Below are 23,878 nucleotides of genomic sequence, written 5' to 3' on the forward strand. Positions count from 1 at the left end.
ATGGTTTGCCATTAGGTCCGAACCATTCTAAAAAATATACTCAAAGCAACACATTTTTGGGGATGAAATTTCAACATCACATTTGAATTCTAACTATTAGCCTATCTTACAGCAACTAGGAGGAGGATATGTGTTAGTTCTGTTCCATGTTGAGTTTTGCTCAAGAGCTAGAGGCACAATGTGTCAGAGACTGCATTACAGTATAAGAAACTGGACATAACTAAAATACCAGCTGCAGCATAAAAATTCTAGTAGATCATAATAAGCTTGTGGAAAGTCCTACAAAAAAACTTGTACAAATGGAGAAACTCCTCTGGATCTGGGGATTATTTTCTCACACAATGCTTTTCTGATAAGTCAGAAACAGCCCTTCCATGCATGGAAGAAGCTTTCCACCAACTGATGTTACCTTTGGTTCCTACCCAAAGCCTATATTTCAGGGTTTCACAAATTTCCTGGTGCTTTTTTTAAAAAATGCAAAGCTTCTCCAAAGAGCTCAAACATACATTTCAAGAACTTGTGTTTTCAAATTTTGAAAACTGAGCTTTTTCTAGATGCTAGAAGTTGAGGTTTTTTTAAATAAAAATTGAGGATAGACTACTAAAAAGAACAGCAAGTAAAAAGTAAAATGAGAAGAAACACAATAACAGATCAAGTTTTACTTCTGTGGATCAAAAAGTTCCAATTGTATTATTTTAATGTAAAGCTATGTTCTCTTTTTATTTTATTTTCTAAGAGGAGGAGAGCTTTGACCAAGGCAGCATCTAACCCCCCCTTAAAATTCAAAGTGATTATCAAAGTCTAAAGTACATCCTGAGAGTTCTAGAAAAATAATAACTTGTTTTCAGTGCTTGACTACAGATATGTGCTTAATCGTTTGGAGAATGCATTTAGATAAATAAGATTCTACTGTACACAAACTATCCTTTAAAAATCATCTTATGCTGAGGGTTAGTATTAGAGGTTGAAGCTATTTCACCGCCTCCTGGATTAAAGCAATCTTGGTATAGGTGTTTTGAAGGGCAACACCCCCTCAACATTGTCGTGCTTTGTATCACTGAGTAGGATTTATGTCTGGGAAAATGTGGGTTCCCCGCTAGCATATTCACTGCTTCTTTGATTGTTGTGAGGACTGTGGTATGAAAGTGTCATAGGCACCTATTCAGTACGGTTTGTAATGTGACTTGTGATGCCAACACAGGGTTGTTGTTTTTTTAATCTCCAGGCCATTTTGTAAGTATTACTTATCCTTCTAAAACAAAAGGTTTGGAGACTGTGCACTAAATAAACTGCATGACTCCTGCATAGGAGTGTACAACTTGTCAATGTTTTAAAATGGACAAACAGTAGCATGGCTAGCCTCCAATACAAGGTGGGCCTCTCCTTACCTTTTATATGAGTGTGGAATGTTGTGCTATTGACACAAACAAGTAATCTACATGGATGTTGCATAATGGTTTATATGCGCTTCTGGCAACTACTGATATAAATACAATTTACTTCAAAATTAAATAATTGCCATTTTAGAATGGAAGATAATATTTTTGTGTATCTGTATATCGGCAATCTATAATATGCTACCAAAATCCACATCAACTGATACATTGAGCATGCAGTATTTTAAAGTATGACATCACTTACATAGTATTTCTCCCAGTTTGTTTGCTAAGTAGGAAAAACATCCTTCCTTAAAATGAATTTAATCAAAAACAAATCTATCAAAGCATATTTTAGACACGTACAAAACCCCAAACAAGCAATTAGAAACATTTTGCATGGGAGACAAGAAAGTAGAAGGCTCTTTGGTTTAAGAAGTTACATGTACTTCCTGGAAAAAGTGTTTTAAATAGTTTTACACTTAGTCATTGCAGAATTAAAGATTATGAAACTAGAATAAAAATTAAAGAGGTAACCCAACAATAATTTAAACAGAATTATATTTAAGTATTTTCTGAAAGCTGTTTGGCTCACAATGTGCCACTAATTTATCTCCTTGTTAGTTTGCCTGATATCAGGATATTCCTAAACTTTTAAATCCTTTTTAAAATGTACAGTTTAAAATCCATTAACCACTTTCTGGAAGTATTGCAAACTGTGTTATATTCTTACAATTTTCTTTAAATATTTTTGAACATACATCATTTTCTTTGGCTAGATGACCCCCCAAAATTTCATTCTATTCATCCCTCATTACAATTATGAATTGCAAAAAGAATCCAAGCTAAGCCACTGTGAATTTCTACTTCAGGCATCCCGAAACTGCGGCCCTCCAGCTGTTTTGGCCTACAACTCCCATGATCCCTAGCTAACAGGACCAGAGGTCGGGGAAGATGGGAATTGTAGTCCAAAACATCTGGAGGGCCGAAGTTTGGGGGTGCTTGTTCTACTTCTTACAACTAAGAGTGATTATATGGAACTTTGGGCTCAGGATATAAAGTACTGTATTACAATCATGAAATAATTATCTGTGATTTTGAAAAGGGCTGGCTTTTCTCCTAACTGAAATCTTCTCCTTTCTTCTCTTGATTTTTCTCACTCTTACAAGGCATTTCACCTGCCAGGTAGATAACTCTAACTCAAAAAGTCAGCATTTTCAACAGGAACAAACTTTGTAAATCTACCCTATGTATGTTAGAACATTTACTTGTCTAATGAAATAAGTTATCTCATGAAATAAAATTGGTACAGCATTGCTTACTCCTGACAATGCCAAACATCTATTTAATTTCTATCATAAGTGAGAAGTTTCATGATTGTACTTCTCACTAGGTACTAGAGACAGAAATTTGTCCTAATGTATTAAATAAAAATAATTATTTTCCCATTTCCCCCCGATATCAGTGATTCTTCAGCCATCTGGTGCTTTTGCTTTCCTCTGGCTAAATTGGTAGATTAAAGGATATCATAAATGATATCCCAATGACTAATTCATTTTCAATATTCTTTTCCTATTTATCTATATCACTTTTATCTCTTCATTGAATATCTTGCCTTTTGGTCACATGGTTATCCTTTTTATAATAAACAAACAGGTATTTCCCCCATTAATTGATAATCATGATCCTGCTAAGGACTTACAATTTACTGATTTATTTATTTTTGCTAATTTATTTATCCTCTCTGATGTTTATTATTTTCACTAGATGCAATATACTGGGCTGTTGGCTCAATCAGTTTGTTTCTACTAGAACATCTAAATATAAAATGTTTCCCCTTTTCTATTTAGAAGCTTGTCTTTAATTCTCACATTAAAAAAAATCTTGCCGCTACAGCGTGTGTTTCCTTTTAGTATCATCCTTCTCTCTCTGTCAGTGATTTGCCATATCAGTTTAAACATTTTAACTCCTTGAGAAACAGACCATGCATTCTGAATTTGTTTTGCCTTTACAGTCCTCCTGAACATACCATCTTATTCACTGCACTAAAAACTTACTTAAGCCTGCTTTTTACCACCCAGCGTCCCAATTATGCCTCAAATAAAGCAGGAAATAGTACAAGTCCTTTTTCATATTATAGGCTGTTAGGGAGCATTTAATGAGCTGATGTAATGAATATGAGAGAAGGACGACACAGTAGGTAGGTAGCGCTACTCCTCTGTTCCGTTATCTTTGTTGTAAAATTGGTGTGCGTGATCTAACAGCACAGGCAGAAACAATTTCCCAGAAAGCAATAACATTCAGCCATCAGCAGGCAGTTAGGTTACAGGATTGAGAAGAAAGAGTAATTCATTAAATTCATTACCTCACATGAAGAAGACTGGGTGCGATAACTTGGCACAATCTTGAAGGTGATACTACCTCGCATTTCCCTCTGGAGAAAGTGAAATAAATAAATATATTTATTTATTTTACAAAAAACACAACAGAACACTCAAAAAAATCAAATATTTCAAGAAAATAAAACACCTTAGGGCTTCAGCAGTTCTTTCAGAAATTCACATTCAGAAATAAAATAGAAAATATGGCAATCATGTGGCTGTATTTCAAACCAGATGCACCTGTAATGTTCACTTGTACTCATTAGAGGTCTTCAGAAATCAGCAAGAAATCACAAACATTTTGAACCTGCAAGCTGCTTCTCTCTTGGTGATTTCAACCGCTTCTCTTTGTCATTTCCTGGCTTACTTTAGCAACAAAGACATGCAACTATTTTTCAATTCACATGTTAAAATCAAAGAAAATAATTTTGATATAGCATAAAATTTGTTATATTGAAGATTGAAAAATAGAGAGTGGCATTGAATACTGAAACACTAACATTAAAAACTCTAACCTAAATTAACCATTATTATAAGGTGAAACCTGCAGCTTGTTGCAGATTTTATAATTATTATTTATTTACATAGCATGCAAAGGCTTGTCATAAACCATTATTTCTTTAAAAACAACAACGAGGCTAAATTCAAAGAATGGGATTATTTTTTTTTTTTTTTTTTTTTTAAATATTTAAAATAGACTTTATTAGAAAATTTTAAAAGATGTACAGACACCAAAAAAAAAAAAAAATTTAAAGTAACTTAATAACATAAAATAACTTGGCAACTTAAATACTATAGTATATCAAGTAATATAAATAACATAACTACATATTTAAGCCACCCAACGTAACTTAATCAACATAAGTAAACAAATCAAGGTTGGTCTAAATAAATTAAATCCATCAGACTACAAATAATATACAAAATCAACTTAGGCAAACCTATCATAATATAACATAACATAACATAGCATAACATAACATAACATAACATAACATAACATAATAATATAACATAACATAACATAACGAAAAGGGAAAGAAAAAAAAAGGAAAAGGAAAAAAGAAAAAAGAAAGAAAAAAAAAAAAAGAAGGAAAATTAGCCCCAGCTTAGATCTTAACACATGGGCCTATCTCCATCAAATCCATTCATTTTAAATTAAAATTGGCTTCCAATCGCCAACATATCGCTTCTCTTGCTATTATTTCCCTTTTTAGTTTGCTTTCCCTCTTGTCAAATCCAACTAAGTTTTTCCTACATGTTTTCTCTATTCCAGACAAATCACTAGCTCTGTTTTGATATTTTCTTTTTTGAAAAACTCTTCTACGTATCTCCATTCTGTTATTATTCTCTGTTTTGGTATATTCCTAATTGCCGCCGTCATTCTTGCTAAGTTCATAAACTCTACTACTTTAATTTGCCACTCTTGGATTGTTGGCGTTTCTGTTCCTTTCCATTTCTGAGCTAGTACTAATCTCGCCGCGGCACACGCATATAAGAAAATATTAATTCTATCTTTAGGTATACTTTCTGGGATTAAACTTAATAGAAAATATTCAGGTTTCTTTTCAAACGTAATTTTTATCATTTTCTTCACTTTTTCATATATCTCACTCCAGAATTTATATATTTTCTTACATTCCCACCAACAGTGAAAATACGTACCAGTTTTTTCCTGGCACTTCCAGCATTCTTTTGTTTCTGTCTTATAGATTTTAGCTAGCCTTTCTGGCGTCAGGTGCCATCTATATACGAGCTTCATCATATTTTCTTTAATTCCTGAACACGCTGTAAATCTCATTGTCGATCTCCACAATTTATCCCATTGCACTTTATAGATTGGTCTTCCTACATCCTGAGCCCATTTTATCATTACAGATTTTATCTCCTCATCTTTTAATTCCCACTCTAATAAAAATTTATACATCTTAGACAGTGGTTTAGCCGTATTATCAATCAAAATTTCCTGCAATTTAGATTTGCCCTCATTGAATCCTATTTCTTTATGTTTTTTAAATAAGCTTTGTATTTGTAAATAATGTAGCCAACTTGTACAATGATGTTTAATTTCTTCATATGGCTTTAATATAAGTTGATCCCCTTCTTTTACTGTTAATTCCTGGTAGGTTGGCCATTTTCTATTTTTACCTCGGCCACTCATCGTTGTCATTTCTAATGGTGACGCCCACCAGGGCGTCTTTGCTTCTAATAGGTTTTTATATTCCTCCCAGATTTTAAATACCGATTTTTTAATTATATGATCTATAAAACTTTTATCTTTTCCTTTGTTTTCTTGCAATAGGTACGCGTGCCATCCTTTATTATTCCTAAACCCTTCCAATTCCAAGAGTTCACAATTTTCTAGTACTATCCATTCCCTCATCCAGCAAAAACATGCGGAGGCATAATATAGTCTGAGATCCGGGACCCCCCAGCCACCTCTCTCCTTGCTGTCTGTTAATAATTTATATTGTATTCTCGCTTTTTTCCCTAGCCAGATGAACTTGCTTAGGTCTTTTCTCCACGAATCAAAAATTTCTTTCTTTCCTATGATAGGTAACATTTGAAACAAAAACAGGATCTTCGGCAACACTGACATTTTGATCACTGCTATCCTTCCTGATAGGGACAAGTTTAATTCTTTCCAACGGTCCAAATCTTTTTTAATCTCCCTCCATACTCTAAGATAATTGTTCTCATACAAATTTATATTATTGGGGGTAACAACAATTCCTAAATATCTAATTTTATTAACTATTTCCCAATTTGTAATCTTCTCCAAATCCATTATTTCTTTCTTCCCTATATTTTTGACTATCATCTTGGTCTTTCCCATATTAACTCTAAAGCCTGACACTTCCCCATATTTTTGCAATTTCTCCTTTAAATTAATTATCGAATCCAATGGTTCTTCCAACATTAAGATCACGTCGTCAGCAAAGGCTTTAATTTTATAAATATTCTTCCCCAATGTTATCCCCTTGATGTTTTTGTCTCCTTGGATGTCTTTTAACAGAAATTCAATTGACAAAATGAATAACAAAGGAGATAAAGGGCATCCCTGACGGGTACCCTTTTGGATTTCAAATTCTTCCATTATTTCTCCATTTAATATCAATCTTGCCTTCTGTTCGCTGTAAATTGCGTTTATCCCCTCTATAAATTTGCCCCCTATTCCAATTTTCCCCAATGATTTTTTCATAAATTCCCATGTCAAGTTATCGAAGGCTTTTTCGGCATCCAAGAAGATAAAAGCTGCTTTTTTGCTAGGCATCCAATCTAGATATTCAATTAAATCTAGGAAAATTCTCATATTATTTGACATTTTTCTCCCTGGTAAAAAGCCTTGTTGGTCATGCCCAATGATCCTGTTTAGTATCTTTTTTAATCTTCCGGCTAGGATATCACTGAAGATTTTATAGTCGACATTAAGTAGAGAGATCGGCCTGAAGGATCCCACCTGGTCGTTCTCTCCCTCCTTCTTTGGTATTAATGTTATAAATGTTTCTCGCCATGATTTTGGAAACACTCCCTTTTCTAAAATTTCGTTCACTAACAATTGGTACACACCACCTATCTCCTCCCAAAACAATTTATAATGCCGGCTTGATAGACCATCTGTTCCGGGTGACTTACCCAATTTCAATCTATTAACAGCCTCATACATTTCTTGTCTTGATATCGGTTTGTTAAGTAACTCCTTTTCTTCTTCATTAATTTGACCTATATCACATTTGGTAAAATAGTTTCCCAATTTTTCTCCATCAATATTCTCTTTTTTATACAGATTTTTATAGAATTTGACAAAACATTTCTGTATATCCTCTCTATTATTCAACCTTTTCCCTTTATCTACTATACTTGTAATCATTCTTTCACTCTGCCTCTTACGTATCTGCCATGCTAGAAGCCTTCCTGCTTTCCCCCCATGTTCGAATGTCTTCTGTTTCATCCATTTTATTTTGTTCTCAATTTCGTGGCTCGTCAATGTGGATAATTTATTTTGTAGGAGTCTAATCTGCATTACCAAATTCCTATCGTCTGGTTTTTTAGCTAACTCCTTTTCCTTCTCCTCCATTTCTCTCCTAACATCTTCCATATTTTTCTCTCTCTCTCTTTTAACCCTATTTTTTTTGTTGAAGATATATGCCCCGAATAAAGGCTTTGCTTGCATCCCATGTTGTTGTCAAATCTATTTCTTCTGAAATATTATTTTTAAAGAATTCTTTCAACAAACCTTTAACCTTTTCAACAAATACTTCATCATTTAAAATTCTCTCATCCAATCGCCATCTTCTAATCAATCTGTTATATTCTCTTATTCTCACCATAACCGGGTTGTGGTCCGTTATAGATTTTGCTAGTATTTCACATTTTATTACCTTAGACATTAATTTAGATGACACCCAGATCATGTCAATCCTTGACGCCGACTTCTTAGCCCCAGAATAATATGTAAATTTCTCTTCTTCGGGATTTCTTACTCTCCATCCATCCTTTAATTCATAATTACTTATTATATTGAAAAAAACGTCCGGTAATTTACCTCTATTTTTCCCTTTTCCTTTTGTTCTATCCAGTTGCGGTAATACAACTCCATTAAAATCCCCTAGTAAGATTACCTCTTCCTCATCTATATATTCTTCCATCTTCTTCCCTAATTTCTTGAAAAAATCCAATTTACATCCATTTGGTACATAAATATTAATTATTGTCACATTCCCTGTCGGCAACGTCAAGCGCACTCCCAACATCCTTCCCTCCTTATCCTGGAATATCTTTTCGGCCTTTATACTAGATTTCACATACGTAACCACCCCCCTTTTCTTTTTCACGTCGGATGATATAAATTCTGTACCTAACCTCTTATTAATTAATACCCTTTCATGATCTTTGGATACATGCGTTTCCTGAAGACATATAATGTCCCAGGAATCTTTTTTCAATATATGCTCCGTCTTATTTCTTTTAATTTTATCATTTAGTCCATTAATATTCCATGAAATAATTTTTAAATTCATAACTTTATTATGTCACTCCAGTTGTAGGCTATCAATGCCGGCTTAATTTTAAAAAAAACTCTTAAGGATAAGAAAAGGAGAAGAAAAAAAAGAAAGAAAGGGGGGAAGGGGGGAGAGAGGGATAGGAGCAACCAAAAGGGGGGAGGAAGGAAGAAGAAGAAGAAGAAAAAGGGGGGAGGGGGGAGGGAAAGGGAGGGTGAAGAGAAGAGGGGGGAAGGGAAAGGGGGAAGGGAGGGATTAAAGATAAAAAGGGGAAGGGGAGAAATTATGTGTGGGGGGGAAGCAATAAGGGTGGGCAACTATTGTTTACAATTCCATCATGTACACGAGAAATAAATCAAAAGTTGGTAACTAAATTATCCGCCTTTGTAAATTAGAGTCAGTTCGTCTTAATTCTCTTCTTCTTCCCCAAACAGTTCTTTCTTTTGTCTGTTATAGAATCTTTCCGCTTCTTCCGCCGATCTGATCGTTTTCCTTTTACCTTTGAATGTAAACGTGAGCCCTTCTGGGAACTCCCAGACATACCACATGTTCTGCTTCGATAGGGCATCCGTCAATACTTTATAATTCTGTCTTTTCTGCCGAATCCTCTTGGGAATTTCTTTATATATAGAGATGATTTTCCCGTCTATTATCAGACTTTCTTGTTTTTTCTTTTGCAGTATTTTGTCTCTGAGTAACATTGAGTTAAAAAAAACCATGCAATCCCCGGGGCCTCTGATGTTCTTTGACCGGTCTAATCTGATTCGGTAGATCTTATCCACATCCATCAATAACTCCTCCTCATTGACGCTCAACCATTTTGACAATTCCTTAATTATTTTTTCTTCTATTTGCGGATTTGGGATTATTTTATGAACAACAAATGCGGGCATACAAGCAGAAGATAACAACAAGGATAATCAAATCTTACAGATGAAAGCTGCTTAATAGAATGCTTTGAAAAATAACTTCCTTCCTGTGCTTAGTATTACTATGTAGATTGAGTTAAGTGTTTTATATAAAATGCATCTCCAGCCCTGAATAGAATGTGTAAACTTACACAACAAAAGACTGAACAAGTGTCTGATCAACTTCTATAACAGTGATCACTGAAGACACAATATTTTTCATTACTGTTTCATGAAAAAAAGATCGGTGTCACTGAACATTTTCAACTTCTGCTCCTTACCCTAACACACACACAAGTTATTTGTACAAACGTAAAAGGACAGGATCAGAATGGTCAGTCTAATTTTCAGGAGCATTACTTTTCAATGGAAGAGGAAAAAGATGATTTTTTTAAAAAACAAATGTTCAAATTTTGTCATTACGAGTATCCCTAAATCAAGTGCTGTGTGTATGTGTGTGTGTGTGTGTGGTACAAGCCATCCCAACTGAAACACTTAGGGCTTATTCACGCTTACCTTTCCTTTGCTATTTGAAGGCACAGCTGCGATATAAAGCTCTGTGTCCGAGCACCCCCCCCTTTTGCTTTGGAGCTTTCTCCATGAAAATTCATTCTTTAAAGCTCAACTGGAGCAAACAGCAATCCATGGGAAACCTCAATTAATGTTTGCTTCAATTCAGCTTTAAAGAGCAGGTTTTTGTGCGGGAAGCTTGGGACACCCCCCCCCTCTCATGTTTGGATACGGAGCATTAAAATGTGGACCTGCGCCTGGAAAGAGCAGGGGAAAAGGTAACTGTGGATAAGCCCTCAGGGACAGTAAATATCTTGTCCCACTTTAGTTGGCAAGCAAATCAGAAGAAGAGAGGGGGAAAGACCACAAATGCTTTGAGGCCTGAGGTTAAGCTTGCAAAGAATTATCTCTTGAAGAAACAGCCCCCAAACACTGTCAATTAATAGTGATAGGTGATGGGGAAGCAAAGCTCACAGCGCTGGACTCCATTATTTTAAGAAGCAAATTTGACTTTTTATTCCTCCATTGAAGTTAGATAAATCAGATGCATAATCATTTGCATACTTACAAGCATTTTTTGCAGCTGTTCCACTGTTTGATTTGCTACACTGATTCCATTTATTTCCCGAATTTCATCACCCACATGAAGCGTACCTATAGGAGCAGGAAAGCAATACGGCATTGTGTAACAGAAGCATCAAATCCCAAAGAGAAAAGGATTGGCAGTAAAAGGAGTCATACATGGAATAATATTAAACTACATCAACACTGCAAATATTAACATCAAAAATATTCTACTTTCATGAATCCCCGCGACGGGGTGAGCTCCCGTTGCTCAGTCCCTGCTCCTGCCAACCTAGCAGTTCGAAAGCACACCAAAAAGTGTGAGTAGATAAATAGGTACCGCTCCGGCGGGAAGGTAAACGGCGTTTCCGTGCACTGCTCTGGTTTTCCAGAAGCGGCTTAGTCATGCTGGCCACAAGACCCGGAAGCTGTACACCAGCTCCCTCGGCCAGTAAAGCGAGATGAGCGCCGCAACCCCAGAGTTGTCCGCGACTGCACCTAATGTTCAGGGGTCCCTTTACCTTTATTTCTTTATTAAATGTATAGATTGCTTTTTGCTCAAAGACCTTAAAGTGGCTTCTAACAATCATAAAACGATACGATCATTAAAACTTAATACAATTTAAAATCAGATCTATACTAAGCAGTAAATGCAAGGATGGCAGAAGAGAGAGAACATAACACACAGCAGAAACATAATAATAATAATAATAATAATAATAATAATAATAATAATACCGGTAATAATAATAATAATAAATATATTATTGATACCCCACCCATCTGGCTGGGTTCCCCCAGCCACTCTGGGCGGCTTCCAACTGAATATTAAAAACACAATACAACATTAAACATTAAAACTTCCCTAAACAGGGCAGCCTTCAGATGTCTTTAAAAAATAAGATAGTTGCTTATTTCCTTGACATCTGATGGGAGGGTGTTCCACAGGGCAGGCGCCACTACCAAAAAGGCCCTACCCATAAAATGCTGTAGGAAGCCCACCATGCACAAGCTATTGGAGGTGGGTCCTTGGCTGCAGTCCAGTTAGCTCATATCTTAATGAAGCCTTACTCATGGCTCTGGTTCACAAACTATAGTATGAAATCAAACTTTGCATTATATGTTGTTTCTTGAAGCATTTCTATGCTTCAGGTATAGCAACAGGACTTGCTGAAGCAGAGAGGTATGGGACTATAGCCACTGAACAATTCCTAGCACCAGGTACTTTGCATCACTTGGCCTCAATGCCTCTAAGCTCTGCATGTTTGCAGGGTATCACATGAAAGTTGTGTTAATTTGCTCTCGTGCCAACATTACCTTGTCTGTGAATCATTCCTCCATGCATAATTCTTGCTACAATGCAGTGGTTCAGCTCATTCATTTTTAAAGTGATTCCCTAGTAAAAAGAAATAATCAATTCAGAAAATAGCGAACAAGTATTTCAGAAACTAAATTTGTTCATACATGAGTATTCTTCACAGATGTGTAGTAGAAATAGTGTCTGACCCAGCATGTTTGAAGTTGCAAAGACTGTTTATGGCAACCCTTAGATCACTGAATAAAATTCTGTTTTTAATTATAATTGTTTTTAGAATATTTTAAACTGAAATTGTATTTAGAAGGTGTTTTTTTAACTGTAACTGTTTTTGTTTTAGAATGCTAAAAAACAAAACGGAACCAAAGTTTGGATGTGTTTGCAGCCCTGGGCTGCTTCAAGGAGAGGGAGAATGAATGAATGAATGAATGAATAGGGTCACTGAAAGAGTTTTATTGAAATGTACTGTTTTTGGTTTTATGTTATGCCTTCTTTGCACTGAACCTTTTACAACTTACTTAGTGACTTTTTATAGTAAGCAACTCATAACATAATAATAAACCTACCACTTTCTACTTTGTTTGTGCAAATTGCATAAACATTGTAGTATTTTCCTTTCAGATACTGCACTCACAGAAATTACCAGGAAGTCACAGAGCTGATGTGCTGGGAAACCAGGGATATGCCAGCTCAAACATTGTTTCCAGACAGAATCCTCTGGGTCACTTGGGCTGTTATGTGTTAGTTTTTAAATATCTGAACCAGCTGAAAAAATGGCCAATTCTATTAACGGATTCGTGGAAGCCAAAGGTTTCCATATACAACATTAGCAAATAGTTGTTCTTTAGAAGGTTTATCATGCAAACTTTCCAAGAAAATATTCTGTTATATCTGTTGCTGTTTGTCAGCTAACATTCTAAATCAAGGCTTATCACAGGAAAACTACTGCAGGTAAACCAAGAAAGGTCATAATTCTTCTCTTGAGCGAATATCCTCTATCAGATATTTGAAGTTCACTTGGAGGATACTTTCTTAAGCTAGAAATCAGATATATAAACTGAGGTAACCTTTCTGAGAGTATCTATGACTTTATTCTTCTGCAAAAAACCAAGTTGTTGTTGGAATAGCAACATGATAGAATTATCATTTCTTCCATTGCAATTTAAGGATTTTACTTTCTTTTCAGCATAACAATGTTGCTTAGATTGCCAGCAATTCAGTTCCATTTCCCCTTGCCTATATTAGCCAGAATTCCATGACAGATGAGCATGCTCAGTGTTCATCAGTTCCTTCTGCAGTTATTCCTGCCCACATGGGCTTCTCCGTCTAGTCTTTCTTTTTCTGTATTTCTGCAGACGTTCTTAAGAGTTCTACCAACTTGGATTCTTCCTCTTGCGTGTGGATATTGTTTCAGTGATACATGGACTGGTGCGCAGCCATCTGTGTTAGCTATTAAGATGCACAAGTGGGTCCTCACAACAAAATGGTGTGTGTCTGTTTTGAGGGAACCTTCAAAAGTTTTTCTTTTTAGGTAGGAGACTGCAAAGAGTGAGTGAACAAGCAGGCACCTAAGCTAGCAAGAGCATGAATGGTCAGGTACCTTCATATATATGTGTTTCTGCTTTATTTTATAGCCATTCCATCTGATCCCCACTCCCATCCAGTTTTCAGTCCCGTCCCCCACAAACAGCTAGCATTCCATGGGCACGGAGTCCTCACTGGTCTACTTTGGGGGATTCTTCTCATGAAACTCTATTGTATGGCTGTTGCCTTTTTGGCTACATAAGCAACAACACTTGGAAAACTGAATTGGAATGAGAATACAGTATGATATAGTTGGGCTAAGCAGCTGCAGCAGCTACACAGTTAACTACAAATCGAAGTCTGTTTCTAAAGTTAGGAAAATCCCATATGTAATGCTACAACTTATTAAGAATCCCCAATAAAACATTTTTAATGATTAGCTATCAAATGCCACTCTAAAGACAGAAATTAAAAATGGTTTATAACTAAGTTTTATATGATCCATTCATTAGTCACAATCTACCATCTGGTAATGAATGGATGCAAATCAGATATCTTTATATGAGAGCAGCTGTCTGTTTACCATTGGCTCATCTGTGTTTTTCTGGAACTGAACCAATCGCACTCTTGTTACATTCTCCATGTCCATGTCTCCATTGGCGCTCTCTGGAGAATCTCCATTTAAATATGGAGAGGTGGGAGGTGGTGTAACTCGTAATGCTTCATCACTGTAAACTTCATGTGCCACAACATCATGAGTTTGAAGCAAGGCCTGTAAGAAAATAACAGTTATGGTGTTCCACAATTTCTTGTGCTTACTCTACATGTATGAGGATTGAACATATTCTACATACATAATGATGGTGTCTCTGAATCATACTGTACCTTTTTTGTCAGATTTCAAAACCCAAGTTACAGTGGTACCTTGCTTTACGAACTTAATCCGTTCCGGAAGTCCGTTCTTAAACCAAAGCGTTCTTAAACCAAGGCGTGCTTTCCCATAGCAGCAGGGGACTCAATTTACACTCAACAGGAAACGGAACATGTTCTGCTTCCAAGGCAAAGTTCACAAACCACAACACCTACTTCCGGGTTTGCAGCATTCTTAATCCAAGTTGTTCATAAACTAAGCTGTTCATAAACCAAGGTACCACTGTATTTACATTATTGTGTGATGTGTGCGTACTTCATTGACACACATGCACACCTCTTAACTTTCCTTTTAAAAAAATATTGTGGTTTGTTGGAAACAAAAGTATTGTACACTATGGGAATGGTGAGATAATGTTTGCTCTTAATAGCACCCTTAATTCAGTGAAAACAAAAACTAAAGAGTGGGTAGATTGATTGATTGATTGATGTTTTTGAGGAAACTGCAATTATTTTAATTAAAAGAGAAGGAGTTCCAAGCGATAGCAGCAATACTCATCCACATGCAGAGAAAGAATGGCCAATGGCCTCCTTTCAAGGTCCTTTTTTTTGGGCGGAGTGGGTAGATTTTGTCACATTGGCCACTGCAGACGTAGCTAGATTATTCCAGAACCTAATAAATTAGCTCCACATTTCCTATTTTAACTTGGCCATGCCACAGTCCAGCTATGGCTGATCACAGTGTCAAGGCTTTGAGTTACAGACTTCCTCTTAGCCAATAGATGGCTAAGTTAGATATCAGACAGACAGGAAGGACAGAAATAAGTTAAATAAATACATTTAAATAATAATATGTGAGGGGGAGGGATTATAGAGAACCCCCCCTCACATTAGTTATCACAAATTTTATGCTATGATAGTTGATTGCTCTCAACAGATTTGCATTTAAAATCATTTTACCTTAGTTAACTAACATCTCAATCCAATACATGTTTCTGCTCATAAGTACCACTGAATTCAGTGGTATTCCCAATGCAGAATTGCAGCCTTAGATAAAATAATTGTTTCTGGACTTTTCTGTTGTCACTATGACTAGAAGATGACAAACACCATAGGCAATCATGATCACTGTCAACTAAAATGTTAGTAGAGTTACTCCAAATGGTTGATTGAGCATACTTCTGTGCGCTTAGCTAGATTTTTGTTTTAATGCTCACAGGCTTCAGATGGTATTTCCCCCTCCCCCCGATGCAGAGGTTTCAACGACAAATGTTAAGAATGGGCACTGCAACATTTTATTGTTATAAAACAATATAAAATTGTTTTACATTTTTAAAACAAACAAACAAACAAACAAACAAACATACATTTGCTTACCATGAAATGAGGTTGTGTTAAAATACGTTTCAGTTCTTTTGCATCACTGTTTTCAGGGTAACATGAAATTTCTTCCAATACCTGCGAACCAAAACAGCATGCTAATTAAATGAATCGAACTTTTAAACACATTAATTCCCCCCCTGATCAGCCATAAGCCCTATCATATGAATTTTAACTCTACTATAGAAGGTCTAAAAAAAGTGAATTACTTAATTAAAATATCTTACTTTTCTTTTGACAGATGAAAAAATGACTGTTAAATGAAATCTCTCAATTCAAATTAAACAAATTCAAATTATTTAATTTCAAAGCTAAATGCTAATTATGAATAGCATTGTATTTATTTGTTACATTTATCTCCCACTCATTCCCTCCAAGGAACCTAGATGAATCTACATGATATTCATAAATAGTCTCAGATCTGCTATGTGTATCCCACAGTTTAGAAGAAAAAGCTCCTTAAGAAGGCCCAGTGTCCTGGGACAGAAGCTAATACGCCAGTGTCAGGACACACTGTCTTGTGCAGAAGAGCAATGTGTTTGCTTTACCCATGAAGGGACTTTCCTAATTGGGAGAGGGCTTCACCCTGCAAGTGGATTTTGATGACTGTTGGGTGTGTATGTATCACACAGTATGGTGTATCCATCATTGGTGTGTGTGTGTGTGTGTGTGTGTGTGTGTGTGTGTGTGTGTGTAAGAGAAGAGAGAGAGGAAGGAAGGAAGGGAGAAAAGGAAGGAAGGAAGGAAGGGAGAAAAGGAAGGAAGGAAGGAAGGAAGGAAGGAAGGAAGGAAGGAAGGGAGAACAATAAAAAAGTGGGAGCAGGTGTGTGAGAGAGATAGAAAAGGGGAGTAGGTAGATAGGTTGGTGGAAGAGGTGGGGCTAGGTGATAGAAAGGAGTGGGAAAGTATTTAGATAGTTGTGTGTTGTGTGTGTATGTAAGAGTGAGAGAAAATGGGGTCGGGTAGATCAGTGCAGCCTAGGTGTATGTGTGAAAGAGGGGAGAGCTAGATAGGTTGGTATGTAGTGTGTGCATGTGTGAGAAAGAGGAAAAGGTAGGTAGATCTGTGTGGTCTATGTCTTTATGAGAGTAAAAGAAAGAGGGAGAGGTATGTTGGTTGGTTAGTTTGCATGTACGTATGTATGTATGGGGTGTGTGAATGAGAGAGAGAGAAGAGAAAATAAAGGAAGAGGGGGAGAGGTAAATATGTGCTCCTTGTTGGTACTAGATAGCAACATTATGTAGGGGGAACAACAATTGTGTTATTGCCACAGTTGGGATCAGCAGGATATCACTGACTTCTTCAAGTTTTGTTAGGATAACCATATTAGGTATCTTTGAAGACTCTAACACCACTGTGGTTACTCAGGCAAACTGAACATTGTGCATGGAGCATGCCACAGCACCATGGGTAACATTTTGACAGTTAATTCATTTGGAGTACTCTTAATACACTGATCTAGGACATAGAAGTCTGTATTCAACCAGTTTAAACACGTTTAAAATGCTTACCTCTTTGGCTCTCTGTACAGCATCACTTGGCGGATTCCTGATTTGCGGTGAAGATTTTGTGTTAATTTTGTCATAAAGCTAAAAGGAAAAACACAAACATCATAACCACATAGTCTGTTGTTGTTTAGTCGTGTCCGACTCTTCGTGACCCCATGGACCAGAGCACGCCAGGCACTCCTGTCTTCCACTGCCTCCCGCAGTTTGGTCAGACTCCCCACCTGGAGAAGGAACTGGCAAGCCACTCCAGTATCCCTGCCAAGAAAACTCCATGGACAAAAACAACTACATAGTCTACCTTTTGCTAAAACATCTCTAAATTGTTTCCAAAACAAACATAACCACACAACATACAAAAATGGCTAAATCTTATGGCTATGCTAAAGAATAGGAATGGCCACAAACCATTTTTGATGGCCAACATTCCCCAACACAATTTACTGGACACAGTTGTGCTGTATAAAATGCCTTTCCTCTACTGGCTGCCACTGAGAGCAGATATGAATGGCCTGAAACAGTAAGTAGTGCTCTGATCTCCTATGAAGTTTCCCAAGTGCTAGGGATAACCCAACAGGCAGAAAACACAGGTGCACACCTTCCTGTTTCCAGAGTGCTCTGACCTGCTCTCAATGTTAGTGGCTAGAGCTGTCTCCCGTCGCTCCCGACCACTGGTCCTGCTAGCTAGACTGCAAGCCAACATACACTTATGAAACAGTTAAGTTGCACTGAACTCTGTGAGATTTGTTTCCAAATAAACATTAAAACTCAAGATTTATTTTTTACAAGCACAAAAAAGGTTGTACAAATATCCCTTACCTTAAAAATCTGTGTATGAAATAAAAAGTAACACTAACTTCATAAGTTTATTATTCATATATTTTCAACTATAGTTATAGAGCTCAGGACAGACAAAGGTGGCAGCACAAACTAGACTCGGATATACAAAAACTGATACTGTTCTATCACTATGCAGAAATTTACAGTGGTACCTCGACTTACGAATAACTCGATTTACGAATGTTTCGAGTTACGAATGGAGTTCCATCAGCCATTTTGGATGCGGTTTAGATAGGATTTTTTTGACTTACGATTTTTCAAAAAAAATTTACCCCCATTGGCTTCGACTTACAAAGGTCCGTTCGGATTAAATTCGTAAGTCGAGGTACCACTGTAACTTGTAAATCGAATGTCATCTCTATTCAGAATCACCCATGTAAGTTGTCCCCGATAGATGACTAAACTGCATGATTCCATAAGATAGATTTAATTTGTGCCCACCAAGGTAGGCAGCAGTGAACTTTTAGTGAATTGAGGATTTTGTTGCTGCCCCCACCCCTGCAGCAGTTGTGCTGTGGGAAATTGGGGAGAATATCACTTTCATAAGAAAAGTAAAATGGAAATCCCTTACGTGTGGGTTACAAGTTTCATGAATCAAAACTAATAAATTTGTGCTATATTTTCACAACCACCTATATAAATTAAGAAGATATAAGCACTGATGCTCCACAGAGAACTTGCAGGAAAGTCCTACTGAAGGCAATGCAATTTTCAGTTTGCTTTTCAGAAGCAACTGTTGTACAGATTTACATTCTAAAACAGGAACCATAATCGTGATTCATCATTTGACAACTTCCAGACTGAATTATCGTTATAGACATTTTATGGAGTTTTCTATGAAAACTATGTTTGAAAACTATAATGGATCATGAATCCAGTGGCCATGTTTTTAGCTGCATTCAGTGAGAGGTGCCACTGAGCCCAATCCCTGGTGAAGCCTTTCTCTCTGGAAGAGCCTACTTCCTAGACAGAGAAGGGAATCCTCGGTGTCCGAGACACTGGATGGTAGCAAGTAGGAAAGAACGTCAGCTTTCAATGAGTGATACTGGCTTCCAATTAAGGTGTATGCACAATTCAAAGTGCTGGCTGTTATGACCATTTATAGAACCAGCTAAAATATACCAGGCACTGATCATGATTTTGACATGAAATGTTTTAAGGCAATTTGAGGCAGGGTACCTTAAGCACTCACCTCCTCCAAACTGTCTCAAGATCTATAGCAATTTTTATATTCCCCACAACTAAGAAACATTGGTTTGCTCAAAATATTTCAATAACCAAATATTTCTGCCTAGGAAAATACTTACATCTAGTAACGTATGAAGATGCTGATCCTGGAAAACACTATGTAGAAAATCTAAATCCTTTTCACTGCAATCTGTAAGCGCATGGATTTCCTCAAGGCTGTCCAGCACTTGTGAGACTGCTCCTATAGCCAAGGACACAGAGAAGAAACTACTTAGAGAAAAGACTGAGGGCTCAAGTGGAACGAGAATATTTCACTATGAATGAAACAAGACAGAAAGATGTAACTTTTGCTGAGGAACTGTTATTTGAACATAATGAACATAATTTTCATATATTGATGTTCTATAAATAAAAAATACATTAACACAAAACAACTTTCATATAGCATATAAAAATGGCTTCCCCAATCCAACCATGTGTTTGTCAGCACAAAGCATCTAAAGTTGGTCTGTATTGGTTTTAAATGAGAAATGCAAGGGCAGTCAACATTTTTCACTGGTTGAGTTCATACATCATGTGTAATCCACGGTGTAGCATGGTGTGTCCAAGTTGGAAGACATCCAAGCTCTCCCCCCCCTCTTCCCCTGAGGTCAGAAGGACAAATTTGGCAGTGTTCTGTTTCAGCTTCCCCATATCTCATCTTGCCATTGTCTGTGACTGTGGTTTGTAACAGTCTATGGTTAGTTTAACAATCAGCTTCAGAAAGCACAGTTTGAAATTGGCTTGTTCTGAAACTGAACAGAATTTGTTATAAAGTATGAAGTTTGGTTAATATGCAAAGATAAGTGCAGTGCTAGCTGGGCTGATGCTAGCTGTAGCCCGACATGTCTGGAATGTACTAGGTGAGCAAAGGCAAAAATTAAAGTAAACATTGGCCCTTCTGGCGCAGCGACCCACCCCCATCCCCCAATCTAAAATGTTAAATCCCACCACCACCAAATGGTCTGTGAAAAGCAGTTTGTGAAAATAATGGTGGACAAGAACATAAGAGGAAAAAGGTCAATTTTGCAGAGCATAAAATGAGGCATGGTACTCAAGACCTAAAGAACGGTAGGTCTTTAAATGCTAGCTACTACCTTTTGCTGACCGAAGCTGTCTTGTTTCCATATTACATGAAATACTGTGTTTATCAAACACCATTTCATTCACAAGTACCATACCAGAAGTACTCCAACATGCTACAATGATTTGTCTTTAGTAAATATTTTATGTGGGCGGGAGGGTGGGAAATTCAATGTATTTCCATATGCATAAACATGGAAATATCTACCTCATACCCCTTGCTTACTGATTTTGTGCAATCTTGAATAATGGAAACTGATATACATTTTATAGTTAATTAGGTAAAGGGGCCCCTGACCATTAGGTCCAGTCGTGACCGACTCTGGGGTTGCGCGCTCATCTCGCATTATTGGCCGAGGGAGCCGGCGTACAGCTTCCAGGTCATGTGGCCAGCATGACAAAGCCGCTTCTGGCAAACCAGAGCAGCACATGGAAACGCCGTTTACCTTCCCGCTGTAGCGGTTCCTATTTATCTACAGTACTTGCATTTTGACGTGCTTTCGAACTGCTAGGTTGGCAGGAGCTGGGACCAAGCAACGGGAGCTCACCCCGTCACAGGGATTCGAACCGCCGACCTTCTGATCAGCAAGCCCTAGGCTCAGTGGTTTAACCCACAGCACCACCTGGGTCCCTTATAGTTAATTACTCCTTTTTAATACCTGAGCTACTATTTTTAGTCAGATACTAGACCACAGTTGTCAGTGCCATATACTTGAACAGTGAAATGCATACGTGTGTTCAAATTAGAACCACCAAATCAAACTTTCCAGAAGAGTAGCGATTTTAATTCTGATATCCCATTCTAGGACCATGAGTTAGAAACTGAGATACCCAGGATACCAAATTCTGCAGCAGATATCAGATTCCATGGTTGCATGGTAAACCTGTAGACGTGCAGAATGCATACAGCTGGCGACAAAAATAAATAAATCACATTGTGGTAATCGTTTGTTAAGTCTCCAGAATAGCCTATACCAGGGGTGGCCAACTCCGAAGAGTCTGCAATCTACTCACAGAGTTAAAAACTGGCAGTGATCTACCCCCTCTTGGGGGGTTCAGATTAAGCTTTTTTTAGGGAGGATTAAAGCCCCGTTTTTAGGGGTTCAGGTCAGAGTTGTGCTTTTCTGAGGTGGGAGGAAAGCCCTGTTTTGGGGGGGTGAAGGGCTGAAATGTTGACCATTTTTAGGGGAGCCAAAGTTGTTGAGCTTCTTTAGGGGGAGCCAGTGATCTATCATAGACTTCCAGAGATCTACCGGTAGATCACGATCTACCTGTTGGACATGCCTGGCCTATACAGATCTGACACTTCAGGGCACTTCACTTAGAGAAGATCCCGAGATTTAGAACAGGGTATTATCTCCTTAGGTACTAATATTTCAAATAAAGAGGATTCTACACAGAAAGGAAAGGCATGTTGATTCACAAGTCAATCAAAAGCAAATGAGGGGAAACTTGTCTATCTCTAGCTGCTGCCGGTCTGAACAGACAAAATACAGAGTTATGGTCTGACTCACCATAAGGCAGCTTCAATATGTTTACCTATTCTAACCACGGTTTGAAGATCAGGCTGTGTGGTGGGTTCATGTTGTCCCAACTCCAGCTTTGCATGCAGCTTCTCCTTTCTGCTCCATGGGCTGTGATAACCAGCAATTGGTGAGGCATCTGAATCAGGCAAAACTATGGTTAGCACTAACCAGGAACTGTCTCCAAATTATGATTTGAGGCCATAATTTGGAAGCAAAACTAGTTGATGCTATACATAGTTTGCACACTTTTGGAAAACTACAATTATTGCAAACAATGGAAAGGGGGGGGACTGAATGTGAGAGAGGAGAAGAGAGAACATGAGTAACCATATGTAGAGTGCATTACAGCAGTGTGGCCTGTAGATTGCAAAAGAACAGAGGAAGGACTGTAGCTCAGTGTTAGAACATCTGCTTTGCATGAAAAGCTCCCAGGTTCAATTCCTGGCATCTCCAGGACTGAGAGATACCCCCGTCTGAAACCCTAGATAATTGCTTACCTGTCAACATAAATAATACTGATCTAGATGGGCAAATGGTCTAACTCAGAATAAGGTGGCTTCCTATGCTCTTAAATGACAGTTTCTGTATCTGAGTTGAAAGGGGAAAAAATGTAGGCAGCCCAGTAGGAAGAGTTGGTGAACAGTACCTTCTGTTACCAAAAAATTTACAGAAACAGTAATAGACTTCTGAATGGATCCAGGAATGTCCAGTTTTTTGGTCCGGCACCCTGGCACGAGTCAGTTGGCTCGCCCCAGAGTACTAAAGATCCTATTTTTTGTTTTGTGTTCCTGCGAGAGCTCAGGAGCAAAAAAAATAGTGTCCTAATTTTGATCAGTGGGATGTTGGAGGGTATTTCAATGTGGTATTGTGTTTTCTAGGTGTGTTTCCTAGTTACTATCTCCTTTGGCAATTGAAGCTCAAAGCCAGAGCAAGAACGTCTTGTGGAAATCCTGTACAACCTCTACCTCTGGGCTGATACTTGTTGTCAGGATTAAGTTGGTATTTGAGATGTTAAGTTTGCATATTGATAAGTACAGATATATTTTGTTGGTGGTTTCGTGTATGTTTCCCCAAACTTTTGAAAAGAAACCTATAAACCAAACAAAAGCAAACACCAAAATTCTGAAAATATTTAGACAACCAGTAATCTTCAATTGTAAATATGAATGCTCATATATTTGGATATACAGGGAGAGGGAGATTCCATGAACATTATCATGCTGTAATAGACAAGTAGTGATTAGTTAAATATCAATGTAATGTGGCTACTAGTATTAGGGAAAATTTCAAGTGCCTCAACTAAATTATCTTGGAAACTGGACTACACACAGTAGAAATGTTTTTTTTTTAAACCAGTGTTTCCCAGACTTGGGTTTCCAGTTGTTTTTGGACTACAACTCCCATCATCCCTAGCTACCAGGACCAGTGGTCAGGGATGATGGGAACTGTAGTCCAAAACAGCTGGAGACCCAAGTTTGGGAAACACTGGTTTTAACAAACAAACTTCGCACATTCCCCCAGATCTAGTCCTCTCCTCTGTGTATTATAAGTTACTCAATATATTGATTTTCAGTAACTTAAAATTACATGAGGAGAGAGGGTGGGGCACACAGACCTCCCACTTCCCTTAAGGCAGGCATAGGCAAACTTGGCTCTCCAGATGTTTTGGGACTACAACTCCCACCATCCCTAGCTAACAGGACCAGTGGTCAGGGATGATGGGAGTTGTAGTCTCAAAACATCTGGAGGGCTGAGTTTGCCTATGTCTGCCTTAACGCCTTTGTGCGCTACTTTGTGCTTTGAACTGAGGAAGAGAAACAGGGCTGCATTGATTAGTTGGGGAATCCTGCCATATGCAGGTTTTGC

The 23,878-nt window shown here is 37.6% G+C and overlaps 1 protein-coding gene across 5 annotated transcripts in view; it reads right to left on the reverse strand.

Moving 5' to 3' along the window:
- Window positions 1-23,878, reverse strand: part of CASK (calcium/calmodulin dependent serine protein kinase) — a 133,919-nt gene that overhangs the window by 30,111 nt on the left and 79,930 nt on the right. For all 5 annotated transcript variants that reach the window (XM_035116666.2, XM_035116665.2, XM_035116664.2 and 2 more), the window contains 7 exons: window positions 19,484-19,605; window positions 17,343-17,420; window positions 15,829-15,909; window positions 14,165-14,353; window positions 12,060-12,138; window positions 10,747-10,832; window positions 3,742-3,810 (listed from right to left, as the gene is read on the reverse strand). In XM_035116666.2, the coding sequence (XP_034972557.1) occupies window positions 3,742-3,810; window positions 10,747-10,832; window positions 12,060-12,138; window positions 14,165-14,353; window positions 15,829-15,909; window positions 17,343-17,420; window positions 19,484-19,605 (704 nt within the window). The remainder of the gene's footprint in view (window positions 1-3,741; window positions 3,811-10,746; window positions 10,833-12,059; window positions 12,139-14,164; window positions 14,354-15,828; window positions 15,910-17,342; window positions 17,421-19,483; window positions 19,606-23,878) is intronic.

This window comes from Zootoca vivipara, chromosome 4 (genome assembly GCF_963506605.1).
Source record: "Zootoca vivipara chromosome 4, rZooViv1.1, whole genome shotgun sequence".
Lineage (NCBI taxonomy): Eukaryota > Metazoa > Chordata > Lepidosauria > Squamata > Lacertidae > Zootoca > Zootoca vivipara.